This window comes from Erpetoichthys calabaricus, chromosome 15 (genome assembly GCF_900747795.2).
Source record: "Erpetoichthys calabaricus chromosome 15, fErpCal1.3, whole genome shotgun sequence".
Classification (NCBI taxonomy): Eukaryota; Metazoa; Chordata; class Cladistia; order Polypteriformes; family Polypteridae; genus Erpetoichthys; species Erpetoichthys calabaricus.
The window spans coordinates 17,573,185-17,585,156 of NC_041408.2; the positions used below are offsets into that span (position 1 = coordinate 17,573,185).

Sequence of the window (11,972 nt, forward strand, 5' to 3'; positions counted from 1 at the left end):
ACACGACAGGAAAACTACTACAAAAGTTTTGAATTCCTCAATGATTTTTGTGGAAATGCGGCTTAGGATAATTATTTCAGCTTTACAGAGAACAGATTAAAGTCTATTTCAATACACACTGTACATGCGTTTACAATGTCTTTATTGTTCACCACCATATGTGAAACTATTCAAAATACGGAATTTTTTAAAAAGCAAACAATGTCCTGTTTAAAGATGCCCAGCTAGGAAAGGAAACAGCCGTAACCTATATAAATCCTATACATTACCTGTATTTAAGATAAATGCCCACCAAACCCCAAGTTATCACTTGGGTATTGAAACGATATGTACTTTTTAATACGCCATTGATGGAGACAATTACTTGAAAATCTCGGGAAAACGAACCTTCAAGTGTATTTCCCGCACAAAAAAAAAAAATAAAAAAATCAGTTTTCAGTTTTTGAATATTTCAAAAATTAATAACCCTAGCATTTGTTCATAAGATGCAAAAAAAAAGAAAATCAGAACATAATAAGCAAATACCTATGTCCCCATGAAGTTGGCAAACCGACACGTTTTAATTAACAACAAGTATACAATTATTAACAATTCCAATAAAAAGTTGTGAAAATGCTAGATTCTAGCTGACGGTTGTTCTAGTTATGATGCGGTTTAAAGTGTCCCTCAGAGATGGTCTACAGAATCCAGCGAAAGTACAAACACGCTATCTGGTTGTGTCTTATTTTTGCCCACCTGGTCTGAAAGAGACAGGAGCGGTTGCGCCTCGTGTTGATGGCATGCAGGCTCCAGTTTGTATCGTTGTTAAAACTGACACTAAGAATGCAAAAGGAGCTAAATCCAGATTTGTTATATCCTTACATGTTGCTGTTTCATTGGTATGGTCATTGGTAAGGGGATCGATCTAATGATCTCAGCTTCCTTTTCTTTTCCCTGGAATTAATAGTGTTCAGATAGGCAGAATGAAGCGAAACTCCGTGCAAATCATGTGTAAATTGACTCGGTTAGAAGTCCTTTATTCAAGTGTATTCCAGCCTGGACCATTTATCCCAACCCCCTGCAACCACCCCCCACCCTTTAAAAAAATCTCATATCTTCCTTAGCTTTAACGAGCCTCGTTAAGATCGCAATAATATTCCACCCTCTAATTGCTCATCCCATTCAACAAATACGAGCACATTGGCTTTTTCCCGAGGATGGGAGAGAGAGTCAGAGATGGGGGGTTGTGATAACAACACCCCCGCCCCCCTTTCCTTACGCGAGGGACCAGTGGTGGGAGTCTCTACGTACCGGCTGGTGATTGGCAGGCGTGACAGTGATTGGCAGTGGTACCGTGGCAACGCTACAACGACACCCAATAGACCAATAGAAAAGCGAAACAAAATGTTTCAGTGCTGCACTCACGCTGGATTTTGGGGAGATATGATGAGGCTGTGGAGTCATTAAGCGATCTTCGCTATTGACTCCCTACATCTTGATTCGTCTCTTTATTTTTTGGCTAAATTTTCTCTCCCTCTCAGGTTATTCCATGGTGTTCAGGTCTCCTTTAGAGCTCTATCCCTCCCATTTCTTCCTGCCAAACTTCGCGGACCGCTCTGCGCTCCTCGCTAGCAGCGCAGCCGGCAGCAGAGCTCCAGAAGAGTTGTCCATGTTCCAGCTTCCTACTCTCAACTTCTCACCGGAGCAGGTGGCGAGCGTCTGCGAGACGCTGGAGGAGACGGGCGACATTGAAAGACTTGGACGCTTCTTGTGGTCCCTGCCTGTGGCTCCTGGAGCGTGCGAGGCCATCAACAAACATGAGTCCATCCTGCGCGCCCGGGCCGTGGTGGCCTTTCACACTGGCAATTTCAGGGACCTCTACCACATCTTGGAAAATCATAAATTCACCAAGGACTCTCACGGAAAGCTGCAAGCCATGTGGCTGGAGGCGCACTACCAGGAGGCCGAAAAATTAAGGGGTCGCCCTTTAGGACCTGTCGATAAGTACCGTGTAAGAAAGAAGTTCCCACTACCTCGAACGATCTGGGACGGAGAACAGAAGACTCACTGCTTCAAAGAGCGGACACGTAGTCTATTGAGGGAATGGTACCTGCAGGACCCCTACCCTAATCCCAGTAAGAAAAGGGAACTGGCCCAGGCCACTGGACTGACCCCCACACAAGTGGGCAACTGGTTTAAAAATCGCAGGCAAAGAGACAGGGCAGCAGCGGCCAAAAACAGGTCAGTTCCGTGCTAAAAATAAAAAAGGAAATGCTACTTAAAAGAATAAAATTGGGGACTCTAAATTTAATTGTGGGTGAAAGTCCGTGCATAATAACCATTTTTGATGATGCAATTAATGTTATTCAAGGAGTTGGGTGTTACAGTTATTCATGGAGTATATTTTAACTTCCATACTTTTTTTTTTCATATTTTTTCTTTTAAGTTTCAACAATAAATCGGTCACATCCCCATGTGTGATAAAGGGAGAAGAGCTATAAACACGACAGTGCCCATATCTTTCGCATTATTATTATAACTATGTGCTATAAAAAATAAGTATGCCTTTGATAAATATTTAAATCAATAAACGATTACTGGGGAAAAAATAAGCAAGTAAGTGTTAATGAAACAAGATAAATAATGCATTAGCGTGCCTACAGTGTGCGTATAGATAGATACAAAAGATTATTCTATCTAATATAATAAAGTATTACAAAAAAGAGTATTCACGCACATTCACATAGCTCAATAGTAGTCGTATAAATTTAAATAAATCAAAGGCGAAAGAATATTTGGTAGTGTATCTCTCGTGATTTGATGCTCTTTACCTAACAAAATAATGTTATTTTCAAAATGAACTGAAATACGGTTCCTGTTGGCTTTTAAGCATCAGTTTCCTTTAACTAGTCATAGCTGTTTACATTTCGCTAGTGTGTAAGGTAAACTACTATGTGGTGGCATTCAAATAGGTGGAAATATCAAGAAGTTTAAGTTGTTATAGCATAATGTTAGCATCTTAAAAATGTTTTATTCAAAAATCATGTCAAAGTAAATATTTTGTTTTTGGAATTTCAAACCTCACGTTTGTAGTTTTTTAGCTCTAAATCTAGACTGGAATAATAACAAACGATTAAGATTAAATTGTATATTCTTGTAAACGCGATTGTATGGTTAAATAGTAAAACAATTCGTGTTATGCGTGATTGTTTAGTGTATATTTTAAATGGAATTTTATTGCCTTCCTAGATTACAAAATTATAAAAAGTAAAGTCCACACGTATTGCATTGTATATGTCTTTAATACATAATGTGTGATACATACCGTGCGGATATTGATGATTTGTGCAGAAATAAGTATATTATGTACTTCTGCAAGGAAAAGTGCGGAATTGGTGTTCAATAGTTCAGTTCTCGATCTGTAACTCTTTAAGCAAATAAGGAAGCAATTTATGCGTGTTGAAGTGGTTGCTTTATCGTGCTGCAAATTCAACGTTTTTCAAACGTGACTGACTGACTTTTTTGTGAAAAGAATACTTTAATTTTTGTGAGTTAATTTCATAGTTTCAGGAAGCACAGTATACATGTCATCACTGTCTTTCGAAGACATTTTGAAGGTTTGGTTATACTGAAATTAAAAAGTCAGACATTTGTTCATATAAACAAAACAAGTCTGACTTTATAATTTCTTGTGAGACAGTACTGCTGTATTGCTGTGGTCAGAGGATCTCAAAAATCTGTTACGTCGACCTTCTTAAAGCTATGCCCGGACTCCAAAAGCGTGAAATGGTACACGGTTCATATTTTAAAGTGTAATTTATGTGAGCATGAAACCCTTTCGAATTGTGTATTGTTTGCCGTTACCTATTTGTTTATTTTGAACGTACAGAAATAGAAAAGAATGCCAGATCAAACAAACGTGTAATTGTGTCTTTTCTACTTGTTTTTGTCCCACTCAGGCTACAGCACCAGGCGATAGGGCAGAATGGTATGAGGTCGCTTTCAGAATCCGGCTGCACCCCTCACAGTTCGGCAGAATCTCCGTCCACAGCAGCCAGTCCGACCACCAGCGTGTCCAGTATGACAGAGCGGGTAGAGACTGGCGCATCCATCCTTTCTGTAACCTCCAGCGACTCGGAATGTGATGTATGATAAAAAAAGGAATATGGACAATGAAAACACAAAGAAACTCTGAGACTTTTAAATATATTTCGGGGAAAAAAAGACAAGCATTCATTGTTAAGAAAAAGGACAAGCACGTCTTACCCAGGCGCTTTCAAATGGACGCACATCCCTCTTCCTTCACTATACCTGCATGATATATATATATATATATATATATATATATATATATATATATATATATATATATATATATTTTTTGTATCTGGGGAAAATATTCTACGTTCAATATTTTTACAAAGAGCTCCAAGAAGAGGGAATAACGAGACGTTTTTCGCCCTTTTGATCTCTCTGTTTTAGTCCAAGTGATGATGATGATGATGACGGTCAGTCGCGATACAGCCTCCCTTGTCGGTTTGTTTTTCTGTTCAGCAGACAATCATTTGATTCGTAAGCACCTTTTCTAACACGTCTGTCACTGCCTGTGTGGGTACTGGTTAAATGTGGAACCGAATAGTTCTGACTGTAACAAATTTTTATTTTTATTTTAAGATTTTATATGAATTATGTATATCTTAAATGATGCGATCTTTTCCCAATTTGTAATATATGTGTAGAGCTCCGCTTGTATATGATAATGCTCTGGCTGTTTCTCTTTCTTCGTTTAGTTCTGCTTTTCTCTTTGTTTTTCAGCTTTGTCACTTTTCTGGCCCCGATGTTCATGCATAAAATAGTTGTCAAAAAGTCTGACCAAGTGCTATAGGTTTTCTCTTTTCTTTCTTTTTAAGGGGTAAAATGGCTGTAGAATAAGATCGAGTGCTGTTGTACACTTTTTATGCAAATAATGTCCCAGTTAATCATCTGCAAAGTGAAAGAAGCCTCTCACTCGTTTTCCAACTTCGCCTAGGCGCTTATTCAGTGTTTCTTTAACTGCGTGTTACGTAAATGTATAAATTTCTAAATCAAATACAGTATTCCATTTTCTTATCTCCTTGATTTTGTGTTTTTTTCCTGACTCTGGCGTATACGTTGAGAAAAAAAAATGTAATAAGTAAAATTTAAATTGTGTACAAATGTTTAATCAAGTTATTTTATTTATTTATTTTTTTATAAAAAAAATGTTAAGCAAACCTGGACTAAATCAAGTGAAAGTAACATGCCAGTTTCATGTTTTGCTACATTTCTTGTTCTGCGTACTTAGTGTTATATATATATATATATATATATATTTTTTTTTTTTTTCAATTAAAAACTGTGTATAGCTATTTTATATGCACATACACCACACACTGAAACTTTGAAATGAGTGCGTGTTTATATATAATATGTGCGTGTGTAATATATATAATAAATACAAACTCATTTTTAATTTCCACATCTTTACAAAATATTAAAAACGCCAACGTTTTTATCAATCCATAAACACACTCCTGGTTTCCTAGAAAAGGCTCGTACTCCTTTTTCTTATGCTCTAACTAGATCTTGTAACACGTTATCAAGCATTATTTTAATTATAAGTGAAAACCGAAGTCTTTTCAAAATCAAAGCTTTTTTAAAAAATATATATATATTGTAACACCTGAAGTACAATAATATATAAACTAATGCGTTTTTCCTTAAAGTGCAAATGCTTTGTGAAAATGTATATTTGTTTCCTAATAATACGCAAGAATATTATTTTTTTAAATCTTCCAAGTAACCGTTTGACTCACAGATATGTGACTTGCATTCTCATGAGGTTTGTGGATGTTAAAAACTGCAAAGTAAAAGACATACTCTATAAAGAAGACCACATAATTTGAACGCAAAGACATGCGTCGATAACTGCAAGTAATGAGACTGAACATTTTAAAATGACAATTCATATGGGGTAGTCACGTAATGTGGAAGTAACCGCTTAAAAGCCTTTTCTTGCATAATTCTGTACTACCAATAACTTTACACTTTTGAACTCCGAAATACAAAGTACAGATTATGTATAGGAAAAATTGTGTGCTTTATTTTTGGTTGACACTTAAGCATCGACATACAGAATTGTTAGATAACTTGGACATTTATGATATAAGTCTCTTCTGTAAATTACATTATTTTCAGTCGGAGTGTGTCTCGTTTTAGAATAAGAACTTAATCAAAATAACTTAATACAGAATATTATAAAATTAAAATATGCTGTAAATCTCGGAAATAAGTTTGAAAGTAACTCAATCAGTATGGAATTTTTGCATAGTAAAAAAGTTAGGTTTTATTTTTTTGTTTTGTTTGTTTTTGTTTTCTTTCAATAAAAATACTAAGTATAGCGAGGAACTGCTTGCTAGGTTCTTCTTAATCCCAGCACAGCATACATGCTTTCGCAGTTCAGGGAATGTTGTACAGAAAGATTAGAACGTCTTTAGTCTGACTTTATTTTAAAAATCTGTAGTAGCAACACTGCGATCATATTTTTAACAATTGCTTGTACCATATCTGGAGTCATACAAACATTCCTGCACCTACGATAATAATTAACTGGCCGTTAACGTTTTTTTTCCTATTATTTTATTAAATTCATGATCCCTTTGAAGAAGTTTTATAACAAAAGAAATCGTTTTAAACTGTGCATGGTGAAATGCATTTTTTTCTTACTGTGGATTTTTATAATAAACTACATATGTAAAATATAACGGTGCAATTGAAACGATCTTTGCACAAGCGATTGAACGTGTATAATAGAAGACTGTTTGTAGACCTTGGCTCGTCATTTCAATTACTGCATCTGAGGATTTAATTTTTATTCTTTGCTTGACCCCTGAGATTTAGCAAACTTACTTTGCGTTTCGGTTCGGCTGTATCATCCAATTTTAAGAACACGAGGCAAGGTCAATAAGAAAGGTGAATTCGAATATTATGAAGGAGATCAAAACCTCGCTTTAATTACCGTCTCAGCCACTAAGAAATGGAGACGTCTCATGTACTGAAGGATAGACACGAAAATAAAGGAAGCTCAACCTAGCGACTGTAAACAATGTACTGTGTTCTGCGCATGCGCCTTTCTTAAAGTGCAAAGTTTTGCCGTTTTGTGCAACTATTAACAAAGCTATGTTACCGCAGTACACATTCTGTTCGTAGAGACCGGCACCTGCGTGTTTCCATTAATACTGTAAAAACGACTCATCCAACACATTGTTATTTGTTGTACATTTAAGAAGGCTTCAGAGATAAAGGTTAGGCCAACCATCTACCAAAAGCAAAATGTAGAGGGGTGAGATTTGCATTAAAATACACCGATATCCTTGCGAGGCCGTTGAGTCTACGTACAATTAAGTCTGTTTCGCTTCAGAAGCCATCTGCACCTTAAAGATATGCCATATCACATGAACCAAACTGGGGAGCTTTACTGTGTGACTCGCCAGATTATCATCGGCAAGGCTTCACTCCATCTTTGCCGTTAGTTTACTGCATTACAAGTTGTGAACCGCGGTGGAGGCTTTATTCATTACACTAAGATGAACACAAGGCTTTATTAACTTTCTTTCAAATGTTACGAACACCATTTAAATCAAATGAACAGAACCGTAAACCTGTTAGTTTGACAATATTACAAGTTTATATTAATTAGGCCACCAGACAACACCCCACCTTTAATAAAAAAAAACAAAAAAAAAAAACAGTTATGGTATTTATCGTGCGTAACCACACTTCTAGAGGGACTGCAGATAAAAAGGACAGCATTAAATATTGCGACAACTTGTATTATCTTTTTTTTATTAATACACTCACACAGACATAGTTGAAGTAGGTAACGTGAGGTGAGGATGAAATGCATTTTAAGAGAGTTAAAAACATTAATGGAAGGTGTCAGACGGATGTACACAAAACTGTCAAGTGTGTGTCTTAGTCTGAAAGAATACCAAGGCGGGCATATAACACCGTAAACACCTCATTTAGGGAATTTTAAAGTCAGTTCTGATTTCTCGCAGCTGGCGTGATCTCTATCAATATGCAACGGGCGAGTGTTCCTGGATGATATTTTCATTCTTCTACTCTCCATGAATCGCAGGTAAACCTCATGTACAGTTATCACACTAAGAAAAATGTTGTATTGCAGCAACACTAACATTTTTTTTTTTTTTTTTTTTTTTTTTTTGAGTTTGCTTCTGATTTCTTTCCTCGTCTGTCTAACATAGTTCTCTCTCTATATGTCAGCGAGAAGAAAGGGCTATTTGTGCAATTCCTATTACCTTAAGCACACGCAGACGGAGGCTCTATTAGAGTGGCCTATAGTGATAGAGAGTGCGCTGCCCTGCTCTGCTCTGCTCTGATTTCATCGGTGAAGTGAAGCACAACTCTATTCGTGTTTATTCATGCAGTCCTGATTGAGCCTCTCTCCTTCCTGACCTGATTCAGCGCCCACAGCCGTCTCCAGCCGCTCTAGCAAGCTGGCCCAGCCATTTATGCATGTATGTATTTATGTATTTAATTGTCTATTTAATGACGGGCTCGTCTGTTTGTTTGTTTACATGTGTATTTCATTTTTTAACTGTTTTTCTCCGCATTATTAAATGTTAAGGTGTTTCCATAAAAGCTTGCAAATTAGACTAATAACTGCATGTAGTACGTGTCTTTGACAGTTTGCATTATGAACGCAGCTGTGTTTTCATCAATCATTTTCATTTGAACTTAAAAAAGTAAAGGAAAAAAGAATAGGAACCCCGCCGAGGGAGTCTGCGGTGTGACTTGTATCGTTTCTTCACATCACTAATAATACACCAATATGGATTCAGCTTTGGCCTGTCGTTACCGATTCTCTCGTGTCATTAGAGATTATTGTTTATTTTATTGGTAAGTGGTGCGTCTGTAGTTTCACACTTAACTTACGTGTGAAATAGCACAAATACACTGGTTGTACATTGAAACGTAATTGTTACAGTATTATAATACCAATACAACCAATAATGCTTTAGTGGAAATAATTCTCACATTATTTAGATATAGAAGCAAACTTTAAAAACTTTTTGTTCCAGTGAACAACGCCGTATATAATGTTGACCTTCTCATAAATTATTTGCTACTAACATATATGAATGAAGACATGATAATTATATTGCCCTTTTTCATTGGTAATTGTATAATGTGTTCTCAATCTGATATTTTTGTAAGTGAATGTCCACATTTAAACAACCTTTGCAGATTATTTCCTTATTTAATTACACTTACTGCACGTATGCAATGAGCTTTTTTTTCCCCGAAACGTTTTTACGATCGCACATCGTCAAGTAAATTTCCAGCATATTTTATAAATTCTGAATATTATATAAACATACATCATTTTATAGTTTAGAAATTGAAATGGTAACTATACACACATTGACCCAGATTATGCAGTCATTGAATGGTTGATTATCACAGCGATTCTACTGTTATAGCTCATCGCAGCAAAGTCATTATACTTACATATTTATACAGTAATGAGAAATCATTATGAAAACTACGCAAAATGACAAGAGGAGTGAGCTTTTAAGTCATAATGACCACCCAATACACCAGCAACTATGACTGTAAGTGACACAGAACGAGATATTCACATTGTACATTTCTTCTCATATGCAGCCCTGTGATAAAACATTCTTTAAGACTATTGGGATTTGAAACTGTAATTCTATTAAATAGCAATTGAAAGGTCACAAGAGGCTATGATACCGGATCAGCGGAGAATAAGCCGTCCGTTTGAACTTCAGTTTGGAGTCCTGGACAGATGGAATCCCAGCTTTCTACGCTGCTTACTGATTTAAAACGGTTCCACTTAAGATAAATGTTTTAATACAGACTACATTCATTTGCCTTTCAATCAGTACTACAAAAATAATGTTAAACGTTTTTGCTTCCCACTTCAAAACTACCGGTTGAACTGTCTGCTATAGGACCAATAGGGAATATCTTCAGATAGGAACCACTAAAGGTACAATTTTTGCATTCCGTTTTACGGTTAATTTTTGAGAAAACAATACAAATTGCATGTGGCTGTGCTGAAAGTATAACAATTAATATTTTATGCCCTTAATTTATTACTCAATTTAGCCAAACACGTTGAAACACATTCTTGTACCGTTTGCTGACAGACTTCATGTAAGTAAATCGGGGTTTTCGGCAGTGATAATGTCTTACATCTCACAATTTCTAAGTTTAATAAGCTGTACTTTGAGAGACCTTTTTCAGTGTTGTTTTTGTGTGTATCCTTTTCATCAGAAGCGATGTGAAAATGTTGGAGTATGTCCAGGCTAAGCCGATCCGTAAATGTTACACTGTTAGATCTGTATTTACCATCATAACTAAAGCCGGATAATTATTAAACTAGAATCCTCAATAGGGTAATTTAATGAAGGCGCATGCCTTTTAATTATACGAAGTTGCTCTGTGTGTTACTTTCCATTAAATCTGTCAACAGACAGAAGTGTTTCCAATTGCATTAGCTTTTCTTTTTTTATTATTATTTAATTATTTTATAACATACACGTAAGAGTGAGCGATAATAGACACGTTTGTGTACGAATACAAGTAAGAAAATTGAATGTAGTAGAGTTAATAAAAGGTGAATTAGCTCTATTTTGTAGAAAAATATATTACTTCACAACGTCAGAAATTAACAAGCTGACATTTTAGACTACACAAATTCAAATAACGCTTCTCACATAAGAGTATCACTCAAGCGTTGCGCTTCTATAGCAGTCCCTTCTACTATGACTTTTTCTTAAACCAGTAAGACCCTATTTTCAAAATATTTGGAAATCCAGTTGAAAATACTGAATATCTGTTTCATTTTTTTGCTGATCTCAACATTGGCTGAGTTTTTTTTTTATTATTATTATTATTAGAACATTACACTTACTGTTTTGCTTTTGTTTAAATAGTTAGGCTTTGCATATATGTTTGAGCTGATATTCCTTTAATTCCCGTATGTTTATAAATATAGCGATGAGCGTCAAAAATGAAAACCATTTTCTAACCCGTTTGGACCCTTTATTAAAAGGTATTTTATATTGCTGTATTTGTGACAATTGACTATAAATTGAAAAATAAAAGATGTTTGTATATCAGAGATATTAATCACGTCCAAGTACAATAAATTAATATAAAACAATTATGCGTACGTTTTTTTTTATTAAACAATGCAATGATTGCACTTTAATCTTTGTTAATCCGCCGCATTCAAATTATAATGGTTTCTACGGTATTATTATCGTCCATCTACTGTTATTAATATCTTCCATCTTCCGTAACTGTGTAGCAGGAAAATCATGAAGTGTTCCTCTAATTACACAATTAATCTGAAACTCTGAAAATGGTGCACATAACAAGGATACTAACAAGAGCACTGTTTACTCTTACTGGTGATGTGTGTATGTATATATAATTAACCCACAAAGTCTATGTAAATATCACGGAAACTTTACTTGATGTCACTCGAGGGTCCTCTGGAGGTGTTTTACTCGGTTTCTGAGCAAACAGGCTGGAGTGACTTATTAGTCCTTATATTGCAGAAATAAATGCAACTCACAGCAGGTCCAAGCAAAATTCGACGCAAGTCTGTGCAATCTGTCATGGTAAACACTTGTTTTCTTGAAAGAGATGTCCAACATCGTTCTGGAACAATCTATTATTAAAATTTGCCAATAAATGCATTTTGGTTGGAATGTGTTTATTTTTTATTACACCACATTCACTCACATTTTAGTGCGTAACTACACTGGACAAAGACAACTTTGTTGTCTAACAGTAATTAATTGATTGATTACCTCATTTCACTGTTTCCATTCAATACAATACTAATATTTAGTCGATGAAAATGTTAATAAAGTATTAAAAATAATCAACATTTCAAAAAGCTCATGGGTCGC

The 11,972-nt window shown here is 35.6% G+C and overlaps 1 protein-coding gene across 1 annotated transcript; it reads left to right on the forward strand.

The window, feature by feature from the left end:
• The first annotated feature begins 1,246 nt into the window (after positions 1-1,246).
• On the forward strand, positions 1,247-5,088 carry six3a (SIX homeobox 3a). Its single transcript, XM_028820717.2, has 2 exons — positions 1,247-2,220; positions 3,939-5,088. The coding sequence occupies exons 1-2, from the start codon at positions 1,529-1,531 to the stop codon at positions 4,129-4,131; spliced, it is 885 nt and encodes a 294-aa protein (XP_028676550.1). The 5' UTR covers positions 1,247-1,528; the 3' UTR covers positions 4,132-5,088.
• Positions 5,089-11,972: the final 6,884 nt, after the last annotated feature.

What these genes read in the sequence shown, in the direction of transcription:
- six3a (XM_028820717.2), top strand. Translation starts at nt 1,529, where the DNA reads ATGGTGTTCAGGTCTCCTTTAGAGCTCTATCCCTCCCATTTCTTCCTG. An exon ending in GCAGCAGCGGCCAAAAACAG is followed by an intron (nt 2,221 to 3,938) that starts GTCAGTTCCGTG and finishes TGTCCCACTCAG; the next exon opens with GCTACAGCACCAGGCGATAG.